This window comes from Meleagris gallopavo, chromosome 2, assembly GCF_905368555.1.
Source record: "Meleagris gallopavo chromosome 2, MGAL_WU_HG_1.1, whole genome shotgun sequence".
In the NCBI taxonomy this organism is placed as follows: domain Eukaryota; kingdom Metazoa; phylum Chordata; class Aves; order Galliformes; family Phasianidae; genus Meleagris; species Meleagris gallopavo.
Genome location: NC_139405.1, coordinates 38,854,818 through 38,872,712, shown reverse-complemented (window position 1 = coordinate 38,872,712; position 17,895 = coordinate 38,854,818). Strand labels below are relative to the sequence as shown.

The 17,895-nt window shown below is 38.1% G+C and overlaps 1 protein-coding gene across 11 annotated transcripts in view; it reads left to right on the top strand.

Moving 5' to 3' along the window:
* Positions 1–17,895, top strand: part of DISC1 (DISC1 scaffold protein) — a 320,664-nt gene that overhangs the window by 56,769 nt on the left and 246,000 nt on the right. For all 11 annotated transcript variants that reach the window (XR_014882141.1, XR_014882142.1, XM_085219744.1 and 8 more), the window contains exons 4-6: positions 9,743–9,890; positions 13,738–13,867; positions 17,552–17,787. Coding sequence is in view for 9 of the 11 variants with exons in the window: in XM_085219744.1 (XP_085075870.1) it covers positions 9,743–9,890; positions 13,738–13,867; positions 17,552–17,787 (514 nt within the window). In the remaining 2 variants the exon portion in view is untranslated. The remainder of the gene's footprint in view (positions 1–9,742; positions 9,891–13,737; positions 13,868–17,551; positions 17,788–17,895) is intronic.

The window sequence follows — 17,895 nt, the reverse complement described above, 5'->3', positions numbered from 1 at the left end:
ATCTGTACTTTTTGTAACATATTGTTTCCCTTTTGAGAAGGAATAGACCAAGAGTAAAATTTTTTGAATATAATGCAGAGATGTGCAATTTTTCTTCTCTTCGCTGTGGGGGCAGCAGGACACATCGGGGAGCTGGTAGAAACAGGGAAGGGAAATGTCCCAGGAGAAAAGAGCAAAGTGCCATTCTTGGGAAAGGCAGTGTCATGCACAACAAGGGAACGGGGACTCGTAATATCAGTGTTGAAAAGAGGAGAAAGAAGAATCAAATTAGATACATTTAAAAATTCAAGTTTAACTCACCGACAAGTACTCAGTAAATATTCTTGACCTAAAAGGACATACTTGAGAGGCAACCCTTCCTAAAGTGAAATCACTGTCGTGCAGCCTGATGCTCCAGCAATGAGGGCTCAAATTAGGATTTCACTGACTGCCGTAAAGTGATTGACTTATAATCAAAGTTAGAATTATTACAACATTGCTCTTGACATCTAATGTAATTTGTTATTGGTTTGTTAAGGACAGCTTCCTTAAACATCTGTCAACTCCGCTGTGCTCCCTTGTCCTTAAGAACAGATTCTCAGAGGGTTTTGTTGATTAACACCCTGAAGAGCTGGAAGTTGGCTTTCTTAAAATTTAGCACCCTGGTTTTACTCTTTGTCTGTCCCATATCCCTCAGGATCAAAACGGCACTGCTGCATGGTCACTACAGCGCAGGCAGATCTGCATGTGGACATGCCTCCATTCACTCCTTTTTGCCTTCAGCTTGGGAGTGAGAGGATACAGGCTGCCTTGGATCTTGTGTTTTCTCTTGTGGCAAAGCCTATCTGTACGAGGGCAGAGCATGGTTCCTCTGCTCCTCTCTTTTTAGCCCCTTTTGACACTTTCAAACCCATTTATTTCATCATGCAACCTTGCAAGCAGGCTGAGCAAATCATCTGCCTGCTTGCACCTCACACAGCTCTCCTCACTGCTGTCGCAGGATGCAAACAAAAAGCTCAGGCACTCAGTGCAGAGGCTTGAAAATCCACGTCTGCCTTGGAATTCAGTCTGCATTTCTGCATCCTTTTTGATTTGTTCAGATGCCCTGGCTCTCTATGGGGTGGGTATCACGAGTAGGGTCTCTACTCTGGGAGGATGAGAATTCTGGACTTAGAGGATGATGACCCTGTACATAGCGGGCGATAATCACCTACTGAATTCACCTCTCTAGCCTGCAGGGTGCTCACCTCCCTGATCCAACTGGCACGCCAGCTGCCACATCATGCCCTGCGTACAGGTAATGCTTGCTTGTGCCTTTGTAAATGCAGGGAGATTACACTGTCCCTTCTGGCTCTGCTCACGCTGCATCAGAGACACTTCTAGTCAGGGACTGGCCAGTGTTGTGGTCGCTATCTATCTTAGTGCCATCTTAGGCCTTGAATGTAACCAGGACTGTGCTCATTATATGCTGGAAGAAGGCCTTGAGTGTAACAGCCAGGCAAGAAGAGGAAGGTGGTGGGGTGGAAACAAACTGTCACAAGGAGCCACCAAGGAGAGGAGCTACGCTCAGCTTCAGTCTCAAGGAAAAGTCTTCTTGGGACTGTGGCTAAGACAGAAATTGGAACAAATGGCAACCAAGAAAGTAATTACGAAAACTAAGGAACTATCAGTTATCCTAAAAATGGTGTTTTCGACCCTGAGACCATGAGACTCTGCATCTTTCAGATGAAGCCTTGAACCATCAGCTTGGAGGGTTGTGGCTTAAAAAATGAGTAAACCACTTTCACAAAGTGTTATATGTATTTATTTCAGTTTAAAAAGTTTTGCTTAAAGCATTGTCCTATGTACCTGAGGCCTTCTAAGGGTGAGCGGATTCTTTCCTTAGTTTCTGTGTCCATGGCTGCTGCACTAGAGCATATCCTCTGTTGTTGTATCCTAGGACTTTGCTATTCTGCTGTACAATTGATAGATGTACAGAGGTTAGGCTAAGTAGGATTATCATGGTGGTAAGATAATAAATGAAAAATGCTCACCAGTGTTGTAGACTTGCAATAAACTCCACGAGGAGTGATCTCCAGAAAGAAACCCTTCCTCAGTGGCAGTCAGCACTTAAATGGGGTCTAGGAGAGGTGGAGCCAGGCTCCACTCCTTCCAGTAGCACAGATGAATTGCCTTCACCTGTGCTCCTGTGGCTAACTCATTGCTTGCCTCAGGTGGTCAATGAGAGGTTCAGGCTATGATCAAAAGTTCTGTACATCTGCTATCGTCGCTGTGTTTTCCCTTGTGTTGCAGCAATACAGAGAGGAGAAACTGCAGGCAGGTAAGGCTGTGTGCAGTAGGGGAAGCTAGGAGCGCTCAGTGTGTCGTCATGTTATTGCTGTGCTTTTTGGCTATTCCAGTGCCTGTGTCTGGCAGGGAATTCAGGAGTCTGACACTCTTCTGCTTTCTAGGTTACTGAGCTTCCAACTCTAAATAGCACTAGTGGCAGAGGCAAACATCCATCTAGTGTCTCAACAGGGTAAAGCAGGAATTAGAAGGATTTGTTGCATATCTTAAGAGTGCCAAATATCTGAGAAATATGCATAAAACAAAGAGTTGTGGAATGTAGCATTGCCAACAGTTTTTTTTAGGTGAATTCTGCGGTATTTGCTTCAGACTTCAAAGGATGTTCAGCACCAGGAGTTCAGTTTGCTCAACTGTTCTTCAAGGTCATCTTGATAAGTTCAGGAACCTTCTTGGTTGAAATGGAATAACTAAGTAGTGGGAAAACAGGATATTTACACCTGCATTACTCTCTAGCAGCCATTGTGCTCTAGACTTTTATGAACATGAAAGAGGACCTAAGGGGTTATAGCCTTGTCTGGAACACTTTAACCTCTATTTACTGTTAGTTCCAGCAGCTACTTTTTCACTGACCGTTGGAAGTATTCCAAAGACCCTGACTCAAACAGCATTTTAGTTTGGATTAGGTGTATGAGCCTTTGAAGGGGATTTCCTAGTTGTCTCATCTACTGTGCTTTGCTTCGTATTGTAGAGCAGTCAAGAATGCTTGAACTGTTTTTCTTTCAGGTGAAACAAGGAAGATATGTGCTCTAGGGACTAACTGGCCTTAAATGCATGGGACTGTGCTAAGCCTAGTATGCATGAAGACCCTTTGAGCTGTGGATATTAAGTTCTCAGAACTAAATTGTTTTGTTGTGCTGTCAGTCTGCAAGGTCCGTAGCGTAGGCAGAACTCTAGAGTGCAGCTGCTGCTCCTGTTGCTCTGGTTGGATCTTCCACTGGCTGTCCCCACATCTGTGCCTTCTCGGAGTCAGCCTACCTTAGCAGTTTCACTCTCTGAAGTTTGCTGGTTTCCTTATGCAAGGCTGAATGGAAGGTGGAAAGTGTTCACTAGCAGTGACCAGAAAATTCGTGGTGAGGGAAGCTGTCCATATGTAATGTAAATCTCCCTTTCATGCATATATGGTGAGCTAGGATTTGTAAGAAATTGAATATTTTCTATTATGCATCTGCTCACAGCTGTTAAATAGTTCATTTCTTTATTTTTTTTGACTATTTTATGATAAAAAAATAAAGAAATTACAAGTTGCTTGTAATGCCTTTGTTTCTGATCACAGTGCAGGTCTTTGCATATCATATTTTTGAATACTAATTGGTATGTATGTTCTCCCACAAGTGATTTTGCAGGAGACTAAAGTTAGTAAATGGGCTATAGACCTCTTGCTTTCTAGGCTGTCATCCAGCTTCACCTAAGCCACATATACAGGCTCCCAATTACTCCTTACTTTGTAGCCTTTGTAACATTGCTTTAGCTAATGTAAAGTCACTGTCCAGAAAAATGAGATGTGCAGTTTGAATATAAAAGTGTAGGAAAGCGAAGAGAATGTTATCTTCCATTCATAGTAGTAAAAAAATAATAATAATAAAAAAAATTGATGTCATATGTATTTATAGAATTCCAAATTCTATTTTGAAATTATCTGTCATAGAATATTTTGAAGACCAAAAGCATAGATAGCTTCAGAAAAGGGAATTTTCTAGTAGATAGATATTCATCCACTCATGATTTTTCCTACTCTCAAGGTACTGGTCTAAACGTAGTGTCTTGTTCAGGAAATCTTTTTCCTGATAATCATCGTAGGTTCAGGAAGCAGCATTGAGCTAAGGGGACACTTTGTGCTTTGCTTCTTAGTATGCTTTCCTAAGACCTGCTCCTGTGTACAGGAGAAGGATGAGAATCAGGATTGAGGAAAGGAGAATAGGTGAATTTTCAGAGTTCTGTAGTTCTTACAAAGCAGGGTATCAAAATATTTTTGTTGCTGATTTTGCAAAAACACTCCGGTCATCTTGGAAGCCTTAAGTTTTATGAAAGTGAGTGCTGGGAAGGTTATCTGGCTCTGGAAGCGTCTAGCAGATAAGAAGGTGGCTTTAGAATTGCAAGGTGTGATTTCCATGTGTAGACTCTGTGCTAATCCTGTTTTAGGATCTTCAGACTGTGATGGAAATCTTAAACATTTATTACATGATGATAAATAGTTCTGATAAAGTGAAGCTACTCTTCTTCATGGGAATAAAGCAAATACTTTAAAATATGTAAGAATTTAACAGGTAGCCAGATGTTCTTATGTGGTCAATTAAGAATTAAGCAAATTGCTTCATTTTGTTACAGCTTCAGGAAAGCGTGATCGTTGGAGGCAATGCATTTCTTGGACTGTTGTCTGTTTGACTGAAAACAGCAGTTAGTCAATGTCTTTCAGGCCTGTAGCCTGAGTTTGCTTTAAGTGGAATGGAATGTTTGATGCACATCAGGGAATAACCAGTTGGGAAGGAGGGTAACATAAAGATTAACTTCTGCACAGAAGTAGAAACCTGTATCTGTAGGACTGCATCAAGTCAGTAAGCTAGTAATGTGATGAAATAAGAGAAAATTATGCTTTATTCCAAGTACTTGTCAGTATGTACTGAATATATTAAGTTCCTTCATTTTAGAACAAATACCTACAAATATGCTACTACTTCTAATAGAAGAATTGCTTTTTACACATAAACTGGTGTTAAATAACTTATTTTGTGGTGAAGCATGGGTTAGAAGATCAAAACATTAAACTTTTCTATGCGATGTATATATCTGAGAGCATGTGGTTTTGTTCAGTGCTTCGGATCATCAGTGAGCTTTGGAATTCTGTGGAGATCTTTTCTGTGTGCTTAAACTAATGCTTCCCATCCCTAGAGGCATTCAAGGCCAGGCTGGATGGGGCTTTGAGCAGCCTTGTCTAGAGGGAATTATCCCTGCCTGTAGAAGGAAGTTGGAACTAGATGGTCTTAAATGTTCCTTGTAACCTGAGCTATACTATCATTCTGAAAGGAAGGTAAAGGAAAGTAGTGTTTTTGAGCCTGATAGCTCATGAGTAGCAAAGATTTTTTTGTCTGATTTTTGGCTACAAGGTCCTAGAAATTATGGTGGCAAGGGATCTCAGGAGAATACATTCAATTTTGCTGGCTTTGACCTTAACAACTCTGCCAAATCTACCTCTGAGATGTTTGATCTGGAAACAAAAGCTGTTGGGGGTTGTCCCAAGCAGCCAGTTTTAGTACTTTACTATCTCTATTTTTCCTGATGTCCATTGTTGCAACTGAAATTTGTTAATTAGGACCAAAGTTCTGAGTAAATGCATTTTATTAACTCTTTCTTTGCATCTATCTGGTTTGGAATAGTACTGAAAGTTTTTCCCCTCCAGTCTTTATCTTCACTAGATAAAGGATTCTTGAACTCTTTCATGTGTCATATTTGTTAGACAACTGATTATTTCTGTAACTTTTGCTTGATCTAGGTCTCTCATGATCTGCAGTACTGAAAGCTAGCTGAGATGAACTTTATTAGCTTGGTTCCTTTCTCAGCGACTGGGACTGAGATGCCCTGATGTCTCCATGCACTAAAGACATCAGCCAGATGAAACCAAAGAGGTCTGCTTTCAAGGAGAGGAGCCCAAAAGCAGAAGTACTGCACTATTCAGATAGGTGGTGGTGGGGTTTCTTTGGACGTAACCCCTAACGATAGTGCTGAAGGGATAAACAGTCATTTAGTTCTGAAAGATGACAAGCAGATATGACCAGAAATAATACTTATAAAATACCAGTGGAACAAATTATTTAGAAACACCTATTAGTAGGAACTAATCGAGTTTTGTGTAACCTGGAATATATAGAGCAGGATGCAGCCAAGAATTAATGAGATAATGAAGTGGCATATGGATTCCTTCAGCTGTTTTCATTCCCAGAATAGCCAGTTTCAAGGACTAGGAAGGATGAATCGACTGGATGCATAAACACAGCGTTAGCATAATTATGTCAAAAAACAAGTTAAAGTATCATGGAATGGGTTTTATCTCATGTAGTTCTTTGGTGCAAGTTTTCCAACTACTCACCCTCGGTACAGAGAACACCTGCCTGCTGCCTCCTCCAGCTATGGAGTTCTATACTGTGAATATAAACCTGTGTTATTAACTGCCCATCTCTCAATCAAAGTAGTACATTTGAATACTATCACATGGATCTCTTAGAATGATTCTGTGTTTTCCTGCCTTCTAAAGATGCCAGTCCAAACATGAGCTAGGTTTTTTTTTTTTTTTTTTTTTTTTTTTTTTTTTTTTTTTTCCTTCTTCTTCCTGGGCTGTCTTTTGTGACTTGCATCTGCACTTGAGTCTTTGTATCTTCTGTGAAGTCTGCTGTTTTACTGTGATCTGTTGTGGATGAACACGTGGGAGGCTTCACAATATAGTAAATGCTGCTACTATGCCCTATGGGAAGAGGAAAACATGCCTTTGCATGTGTTCATACTATTAAAGAGGACTGCCATAACTCCCACTCAGGTAATATAGTAACTCCAGCAATGAATGATCTAGGTAAAAGGAGATAGTTCTGCTCATTTTGATGGTCAATAGATGTTGGCCACCATTTAGTCCTTACTTTTCTGATTATAATAGTGATATTTTTGATACTAGTATTTGAAGTTCCATATGAGATGTGGAATGTTTTCCTGGTCAAAATCTAGTCTGTTTTTATGGACGTAGGAATCTCACCTATGTTCTTGTATCATAGAATGGCTTAGGTTGGAAGGGACCTTCAAGATCATCTGGTTCCAACTCCCCTGCTATAGGCAGGGATGCCTCCCACTAGACCAAGTTGCTCAAAGCCCCATCCAGCCTGGCCTTGAATGCTTCCAGGGAGGGGGCATCCACAACCTCTCTGGGCAACCTGTCTCACCACCCTCACAGTAAAGAATTTTCTCCTTCACTTCTTAAGCCTGTCCAGATCTCTCTGGATAGCATCTCTTCCTTCTAACATGAAAGGTGAGAAGGGCCTCATAGGTGAAAATAAAAAGGCAAGAAGGCTTCACAGTAACTGAGAATAAGGGAGGTGAAGGGGGATAGTTAGAGATAATTTATAGAAGTAAGAATGTGGAGTTTGTTAGAAAAATAAGGGATGGCAGACACTAGGTCTGGGATAGTGAGGGGAATGAAGGCCACGCTGATAAGGTTTGAGAATGACCCAGAGACATCTGGCAGGGAGCTAATTAGATGTCCACAGGGCTAGAAGAAACCAGTTTGGAGGATGCCCTCCCCCCCAAAAGGTTAGAAGTTTCCTCACGAAGACTTCTGAGCCTTTTCGCTGTAAAACAAAAAATCTCCATCCCATGGCCCACTCTGTGCGCGCAAGAGAGGAGGGTCTGCGTGCTAATGAACTCTCGGGGCTGTAATGAGTATGTATCCGAATTCCGGGAAAACTATTGGCTATGTATTACTTTGGCCTGTATCAGTAGCACGTTTTTTCCAAATGGTGTGCAAGTTAGGTAGATCTATCACCCTTGGACCAGGCAGACGCGTATCGCTGAATAAACCATATCTGCTTTGTAATCTTACTTGGGTTACAAGTTTATTCCCCATGTCAAGTATGTAAACTACACCACTCAGCTTGATGTCATTTATGGATATCCTGTGGAGTTGCTGATAAAGGAGGGTTTTGGAGGTGTCCCAGCATGGAACAATCTTACCTACTTTGACATCCAAGATCACCGACATTTCTTTTAAAATTTGACTGCTAGATAATTATATGCTGTTTACACACACAGAGTGAGTGGTTCTGGATGTTGTTTCTGATCTGAAGTCAGTAAATCTCTATGATGCTCTGTAATAGACATCCTGCTTTGGGTTGGCATTAGCTTGGATGTTTGCTTATTGGTTTTTTTTTTTTTTTTTTTTTTTTTTTCCCCTATCTGTAAGGAGCTACTAATATATCCTTGTCCAAACTGTTGTCTACTATTGTCTGCAATCAGTTGCTTGGTTGCCTCATCTGCTGTGACAGAGTCTCTAGGGAAAGAAAGCTAACTCAAGGCATTTCCAGAAGGCTCAGGGTTTGTTCCACAATTAGTTGCCCTACTTTCTGATTAGAATAATCTGGTTTAGGTAGTGCATGAGGAGCTATGTCAGAACCCATTGCTCCTTGCAATCCTTTAGGCCGTGTTCAGGAAGTGCCTGGAATCTGCAGTAACCTGGGAGATGACAATCTTGGCTAGAGCATTCTGAAAGCATTTTGCACCTTAGTAATAATAATAATAGCATGCGTTAAGCTATTCTTGAACAGTCTACTGACCTAGGGAGAAAATCTAGTCTTGTTAGCATGTTATATGTCTTTATTTTTCCCATCACCACCATAGCAGAAGGGACATCAAAACTAAGGATGGATTATTGTAAAAATGGATCATTGTACTGAAGTAGCTAATGTAAACAACCCCTCTTCTTAACACCTCTTTGAGGATAAAGAAGAAAATGAGCAGTAAAAAGCATTCACAAAGAGGTGTTATTCTGGTAGTAATGTGTATTGAAAATGTTAGAGGGAAAGGAATGCTTATCACGCAAAACTGTGGACAGTAGTGTCACAAGGAAAGTACTGAGCTGTAAAGATTTTTACATTTGTGGACCAGCTCAAAACTCTCTGATTTGATTAATGTATCATCAAAGGCGTTTTATTTTGTATCAGTGAGACTTCTTGGCTGTATGTGTTTTTTCTTGCCTAGTATACTTGCACTATAGAAATAGAGGATAAATGTACCAGAAATAACTATCTGTATTTGGAATCATTTTCTTTTCTTTTCTACACAGAGAAAGGAGACAAAGTAAAGACTAACTTATATAAGAAGTGACTCTAGGTCAACAGAGATACAGTAGAGTCAAAGCACTACCATTTGTATTTGTTAAGCTAGATGTAATTCAGGAGAGCCTAGAATAAGAGAATTGTTAAAATTTCTATAATTGCATGTGCATTTTCTGCTGAAATGTAATCTTGAGATTCAGGCAGTTCTGCAGTTCTTGATCTAGTAACAGTGCTGTTTTTCAAAATTCAGACTTCAGATGTGTAATTGCCATCTAAGATTGTTTTAAAATAGAGCAGTGGAGAATGAGTTTTCATATAATTTAGTTTCAGAGTTGTTATTTTTGGAAAAGAGTATGGATGTTAAGTTTGAGCTTTACCAAATTAAAACTCAATAAAATTGCTGAGAAGCCTGCAATTATGTCTTGTCATAAAAGAAAGTCATTTAGCATCCTGATTATCTGATATTGACTGTTGTACTCCTAATACTTCATTCTGGAGCAAAAGAGACTGAAATATTTTATCAAAAGAGAAGAACTATTTGTGATGTAGACTTTACTTCTTATTGATCAACCTTTCTTCTTCACTTTTTTTTTTTGTAATTTCTTCTCTAGCTGAGAAATTTAGACGGAAATTAGAAGAACTGGAGAAAGAAAAACATTCTTTGAAATTTCAACTTCCTTCAAGACATCCTTCAATTAGCAGTTTTTTGGATAGGTTTGTCACTCAAATTCAAGCAGTATTGTGTTGGGCTGCGGATGGGTAAGTTCATTGACTCCTTATGTAAAACGACACTTCTGCTTTTCATGAAGTACGGAACACAGTTTGTGATGAATTTTAATGCAAATTTGTAAGGACCTTCTGGCATAGAAATATGAAACACATTTATAAAAATTTGCTCTCTCTTCTTTTTTTCCTATGTTTCATTTAGAATTGCTTTTAAAAATGCTGATTATTGTGAACCGGTGACTCAAACTGAACTTTTCTCAATGATGTTGAGTGAGAATGGGATTGAATCCTGACCCAGCAACAGTGTAAGGAGGTTTGAGTAATGGCTCCTTACGGAGTTAATTCTGATGCTCCTTTTTCAGGCAGTGAAAGAGCATTCAAATATAAAGTAAAAACAGGTTACTCTCTGAGATGTATAGATCTTTGGGAGCTTCCTTTTATGCATCGCTTGTTAGGTGGCAGTAATGCACTCTGCACTGTACAAAGTCACAAAAATAACTTCTCAGCCTTCTCTTGAAGCAAGAACGGCTTCAAAGTCGGGGAATGTGAAATGCCTTGCATGACCCAAGGGAGGTAGTTAGCTTAGAAAGAAAAGGTTGTCTCTTTTCCTAGATCTCCCTTCAGCTGTGCTACTGCTTACTGTTGTTAAAAGTAAGAGGATTATTCATTTCCAGGTTTTGGAAGCTATTATCAAATGCTATAGCATAAATAAAAGAAGAAAAGGCTTTTATATTTTGGCAGCTTGCACATATAAAGGCTGCAATGTGTGCTAGTCAGTAAATTTTGGTATATATAAATTTTTAATATATCTGAAAATTAGTTAAAATCTCTACAGATTATTTCTCAATAAATCCTATCATCTATTGACTTTTAAAGGTCTTTTTAGCCAATATGTATAGAATTTAGTAATGAGAAATGTTTAACTTTACTCTCTATTTTCTTCTGCCTTCTGAGCCCCTAAGAAGCTGTTTTACTATTACTTAAAGATTACTTTAAAGCATTTTGTCATTAAAATATTTTCCCTGTGTGCATTAATTTATAACAATGTTTTTGATTTTAGAAGTGAGGTTGTTTTCTATGTCATATAGATTGATTCACTATAGCTCCCTGAAGTGTGGCCTGCTAATTTTTATTAAATAATAATAATTAAAAAAAGTATTCTATAGATGTGAGTACATATATCTGCTCCAGAAGTAATGCCTTAAATTTATTTTGTTAACTCATGGCATCAGAAGCAGATAGTGGTGATACGATAGTAGAGGCTGGACCTTCCTGCCAATATTCTGTTACGTATTGTTGTTGTGTGACAGATGGCAGCAGAGGCAGTAAAATCTGACATGGAAGCGCATATGAAGCAAAGGTGTGGCATGGAATTCCTCCACGTGGAAAAAGTTGCTCCCACTGACACCTTGATTGATGTTTGCTGAATGTATGGAGACCAAATAGTGGATGTGAGCACAGTCAGGTGGTGGGTGGTGTGTTTCAGTGATGGTGACAGTAGGTCATCTCTGCCACGTTCTGCACTCCCATGCAGATATTTGAGTGTAGTATACAGGCTTTTGTTTGTTGTGGGCAAAAGGGTATAGCTAATGAAGGTGACTGTGTTGAAAAATAGTATTTTGTGGCTGAGAATTTGTTCTATCAAGTAGTGTTATTATGCTCTTTGTGTCAAAAATAAATAGGAAGCACTACTTCTGGAGCACCCTATATTTATTATATATTATGTATACAGTTATGGAAGCTTTTCTGTTCTTCTAATGGCTTTATCTGTAACTCTTCTCTTTGCAGAGGTGTGAGAGCAGTACCATTCTTGAGGGTCAGATGAATATCCTCTTACTCCTCACTTTTATGTCTTGAACATTCTCCTTTCTTTGAGCTTGAGTTTGACTGTTGCTGTGCACCTTTTATCTCTCTTGCTTGATTTGTAGCCTTTCACACCACTTTGTCTGCAGTCTGGCTCCTTTGTTGATAGAGCAAGCAAAACTTTGTCTTCACCAGGGGTGAAGAACAGTTTAAAATTTTACTGTTCCAACAGTGTTTTTATAAAATACAGCTGGAAAACACTACCACTTCTTCAAGGAAAATTTGTTGGCTTCATTCTTTGTTTTTTGTTTTGAATCAGAATAAAGCCAGGATTTCCAAGGTTTCTTTTTTTTTATCTGGAAAATGAAACAAATTATACAGACTAGCCCTAGAAGACCAGAACATTGTAGTTTTACAGTAATCAAGTCAATCTCATCTTTTTGCAAATGAAGAACCTTATAAATTTGAAGTTTATATGGCAAGTTTAATATATGAGACTGACATTCATGCCTTGGATTTGTTTTACATGATTAAGTTACGAGAACATTTTTTTGGTAAATGCGTTCAGTGTTTGACACTGTGGTATTGTGGGTGCATGGTAGGAGTCAAGTTTGGTTAGGAACAGTGCCATGTTCGTTTGATCACATAGGTTCAGTGAGATCAGGGAGATCTTGTTTCTATTTCCTCAAAATCAAACAGACAGAAGTACAGGCAATTTCTCAGGGATTCCAAGAATAACGTTTGTTGACTGTGGAATGTTTTCTAAATTTTGATCAGCTGCTCAGAATTTCTATTGCATTCAGTTTTCAGAAAGATACAGATTTTTTTCTTCTTTTTTTTTTTCTTAATACTCTTCAGAGCTGCTGAGAAATGTTGTTCAAAGCCACAATGATCTGTAATGCAAGGCACATATATGCAAAGGTGGCCTAGAACCTCACATACAAGTGTTTGATTTACTTTGTCATTGTAGAAATGCAGGTATACAATTCTTATGTCAATTTTGAGTATTAATGTAGTTTATATTAGAACTTTTCCTTTTGCCTTTTTTAGTGTATTCTTCAGCCCGTAGAGAAGGGTGTAAAGCACGTGTGTATTCTAATGATCCTGCAGGAGAGACATGAATCACTTTTGCTTCATATTATTAAACAGCTGTGCATGGAGATCATACTTGTGTGATTAGTCCTGCTTGCACCACTTCTAATGCATGTTTTGTATATGGCATGAATGTATGCTTTGCAAGATAACAGTGTGAAATCATGCTTTAAAACCATCCTTTATCTGAGACAGTTTTTTTTATTTTTAAACAAGATGTTGAAATGTATCATTACCTTTTATGTGGAGATGCACATGCTTGTCTCTAGAGATGAACATGGACATGCAATTGGTCTTACAAGAACGCATGCCCTTATGCAGAAACGTGTGACAGAATAGATTTGCCTTGTTTGCAGGTGCATTTTGAGAGGATTATTATAAACTTGACACTTAATGTAACACACTGATTACCTTGGGGTCCAATCATGCAAAGATTTACAGCTGAGCGTTGTACCAACCACTGTGAGGAATCCCACTGACTGTGATTTTTAAAGAACTCGCTGTGCAAGAGGAAAAATAAAATCTGGCATTGTGGAGCAAACGCTCCAGATGATCTCTAGTGTGGGTTCCAAAAGCTGACAGAAGCTGCAAAAATGGCTTTGGCAAGTTTCTAAACTTCTGTCTAAAAGAGGTTTCTCTCTGTATTGATAGAAATTACATGCCTTAGTTTTGTCTCTTTGAAGGCGGTGAAAGATAAATTTCTGAAAAGTGAAGTAGCTGGGGGAAGCCTCGAGCTACGTAAGTTTTCCTTTTACTTTCTTCAGCGTGTTGTAAAAACAGTGTAAATGTTTGATATAATAAGGAAGATATGCCAAGGAGAATGTCTTGTTCTCTAACTGTGTAGATGTTTAAGATGTAATCATTCTGGTGATGGATTGTTACAGCTCTGAAGGTAACACGTAGTATTCTTGTCTCTTTAATCTTTGTGAAGTCAATACCCAGTGAGAAAACTGACTTCTAGCTTTTGTCTTTCCTCCCTGAAAAGGCATAGAAATGAAGAAACCCAACTCTGGCACGAAAACAGACATAAACTGTTGAGATCCACTTACCAGGAGAGGCTACAGGTTTTGGCCATGAAACAAAATGACCTTTTGCAAGAAAAGAAATGTTTACAGGTAAAAGGACTGCCAAGTTATCTATAACAACCAGTGCTGTGGGGGGGAAAAGCTTGTAAGCTGTCACATAGAATTAAATAAACTTATTGTAATACTTCGTTCTGTGCAGCAATTAAAGCCTTGGCTGTAATCCATTTAATAATCTAAGTGATGATTGGAGATGGCAGCCATAGGAGTTGTGTTAATCTCATTAAAGAAAAGCAGAGCTGGAAGGCTCAGTGGATTGTGTGTATGCTTTAATTTTCCCTGTTAGCCTTCTAAGTGTGCTCTTTATGTTCTAATTTGCCATTTTTAAATTTCACTAATCTTCAGAAGTTTTTATTTGAAGACGGGAAGAATTTTGGAGGAAGCAATCTGTGACCAATTTCTGGTTAGATTTGATTATCAATATGTGATTTGCCAGCTTTTGGTCCTGAAAGTGATCAAAATGTTTCATTACAATGCAGCAGTCTATATGGAGCACTTGTCATTTGCCAGTGATAGCTTTACACAGACACATGATGTCAGTGGTGTGGTAATGGTTGGTAATTGGTTGAATGTTTTAAGATAGCTCCTGTCCAATTGTAAATCTACAAGCTTTTAAGTATAATTTAGTTATTTTTTTTCTCTGTCCTTCAAAAATCTCAGTTTACTGTCTATTACAAGTCTTTGCTCCTTCTCCTTTTAAACTTTCGTGATCACATTCAGCAGTTGGACATCTTAGCTTTATTTCTGTGCTTTCTTTCCCTGAAATCTCATTAATTTTGTTTTCCTCCTTTGTTGAATCCAATAGTGCAATGAACTGTGTATACATATAAATACATGCGCCTCTGCATATATGTATACATGTTTACATATACATGTAGGTATACATATATGTGTACATACTTGTTTACATATAAAGAAGAATGAAATGGAGAAAAACATCTTAGATGACCACTGCAAACTCTTTTGATCGAGTCGTCATTGTTTAGATTTATTTCCTCAATCATCAAGAGTGGATGTAGTTTAGATTTAACAGTGTCTAGAAAACTAGTTTTTGTAATCCTTGTATCCATCCAACCATATCAAAATAATCAACAGAAAAATGATGTCCTTAAGACCTGATGCCAGGTAATGTTTCTATGATTGTTTTGGGTGTATTTTTATTTCTATATAATGATGCTAGGGACAAATTAGCATGCCCTTTACAGGCATGCTATGAGGGCTTGTCAAAATGATCATGAATTCTAAGTGCTGAAGAAGTCTGACCTGTAATGGTTGGTGACTCCTGGCATTTCTTAAAAATTGATCAAGCCCAAAATCACACGTAATCTAATCTGTTTATTAATTATCCTCTGCCCTACTTTCACTTTCCTGTTGTTGTCTCTTCTTTTATTTCTGCATATACTTTTTGGGCTTGTAAAGAGCATGTGAGAGTATCTGAAATTTACTGTTTTTATTGTAATGTTTCTACTGTGATCTATGCTTTGTGGACAACATGAGCTTGTGTGTGAAATCAGGAGTCTCACAATCAGTAGTGATTAGCTGTCATGTTAGAAATCTCAGTTTAAACCCAAATCCAAAAAGTAAACATCCAAGTTATGTTTAGTGAGCTAAATATCATCTGTTGCTCCATGCTGAGACTTTAAGTCCTTTTTACCCATCCCTGGAGGCTGCCCAAGAGCACATTAAAGGCTCCTTGACATTTCTGGAAAAGAGAGAAAATTCCAGCTTGCTGGCTAAAATTTCCATTCTCTCAAGAATAAATGTAACCTGTTCCTGAGCAGAATAGTTTTTTCTTTGTGAATGCTGATTCTGGTATTTGAGCTATAAAAATGTTTCAGTACTAAAAGTGTATTTTTAAAACCAAATTCTGTTCATCTCCTGTTCTGTTCCCCTTTACGCCGCATATTGCAAAGATTGCAATTACTACATTTTCAAAGAATATGAAGGTCTTTGTATTAAGTAGAGCTATTAAGATTTTGGCAGTATTCCCAATCCAGTAATACAGAGACAGAATTGTCTTTTGTGCACACTAAAAGCCTGATTTGAGACTCAGAGAAACAAAACTGATGCTTTTGGCCTGCTGACCTTTTTGCTCTTGACAAATGCCTGTGGGTTGAAATACAGGCCACGCTGTTTTCTTGTAGCTAAATCTAAAGGAATAAAAAGGAAGAAAACAATTGCTAAATGTAGTCCAGAGCACTAATATAAGTGGAATTCTTTGAGCCAGTTCAGTCTTTTAATGTGCAAGCATCTATTTCTTCTTGTTTTAAGTAATACAGACAGCTTGCTAGAGCAAAAAACCTGAATATGTTTATAAAGTGAATATTAGTGAACTGAACTTCACTTAAAATACACTAAAAATGTTAAAAGAACCTGAAAGTCAGTTGTATAAGCATGCTATTTTTTCTTCTGAATGTCTGTTTTTTTATATTTTGTTGAAAATGGAAAATGCTTCTTGAGATAGATACAAAAAATAACATTTTATCTTCATTACTTAATATTTGGCCTCGAAAGCTTTTTACTGTGCACCATTGAAACCCTCTTTCGGATGCAGATTCATTACTTTGTGAATGAGCTCTTTTTAAAACATTAATCAACATGGTATCTGAGTGATTCAAACTGGCTTAATTTTGTTTCTGCAACTGCCCTAGAGTGAAGAGACGTTTCTATTGCCATTTTACAGATAGAGAATTAAGTAGTGAATTATAATAAAAAGCTACATGGTACTTTTTAAAGTGAATTTTGTAATGCCTACTTACTTACCTGGGAAAGGTCTCTGAAAAAAGTCTGTTCTCTTTGACTGGTCTGAATATGGTAATGGGGAATTTGAGCTTTGATTTCTGTTGAGAGTCTCTAGGTAGCACTTCAGAGACTCTTCCTTTTGATTGTATGGAAGATGGTGAACATTCAGTCTGTGACTGTGCATGCAGATAATAGATTAAGTGGCTTGTAGTTTCACAGAGAACATAAGAAATGTAGACATAAAAGCAAATGCTCCAGTATGACATTCAACATCTTAGCAAATAGCTCTACTTTGATTTTTTTTCTTAACTCACTTTTCAAATCCTAGGACAAGTTAGCCAAGGGCCATATATTAAGTAATTTTATTAACTAGACAACTCGGATTCCTTTATGAAGTTCTCCTCTTGGTACAAGCTGTCTCTTGGGTTTCCAAGGAAAAAATGGAATATTCTTTTGCAAGAAACATCACTACCATAAAATGTTTAATATTGAATGAGAAGTCTAGAGGAACCATTGCAGGAATATATTGCAGTAGGATGGACAGGTTATTGATCACCAGCCAGTCTGACGCAGGATTCTATGACTGTGGTTGGACTGAGATTTATTTATTTATTTATTTATTTATTTATTTATTTATTTATTTATTTATTTATTTATTATTTTACCTTTTTTAACAAAATTTTTTAACTTAGGAAGTACTGGTGATAGGCAAAATGTGCCTGTCACATTTGATTCTGCCAGGGGAATCTGAAATATGGTGTTGAGAAGCGTAGGGGAGCTTCAGACTGTAGAATTGCTAGAGCTTCTAAGCACAGTGGATGAAAGAAATTGCATGTCAGCAGAAGGCTGTCTCCTCATCTAGTGTTGCATTAAATGGAACAACCTTATTTTATGCTATTTCTAAGACATTTTCCTAGGAGCATAGCCATTTCTTTCATTTTGTTCATAGTAAACTGAGGTTTCTGTTCTATGCAGAAAGAAATTGAAGACATCCGAGTGAGACTGTCTGTGTTAGAAGAAAAAGATCAACAGCTACAGAGAAAAATTGAAGAACAAGATAGGCTTATTCAGTCACAGGACTGTGAACTGACTACTTTACTTGGCTGTGTTTCTTTGAGAGAGCTACAGGAGATAAGCAAGGCTGTGGATGACACTTTAGCATCCTCCTATCAAATTCCACTCAATTTGGATCTACCAGGGACAATGAAGAGGTATTTAAATGTCAATACATTATTGTTGATGTGAAGTCTTGTACCTTTCCAGTGTGATGTAGAGTTCACTGCCAGTTGTTTCCTTAGTAATCATGCCAGCTAATTACC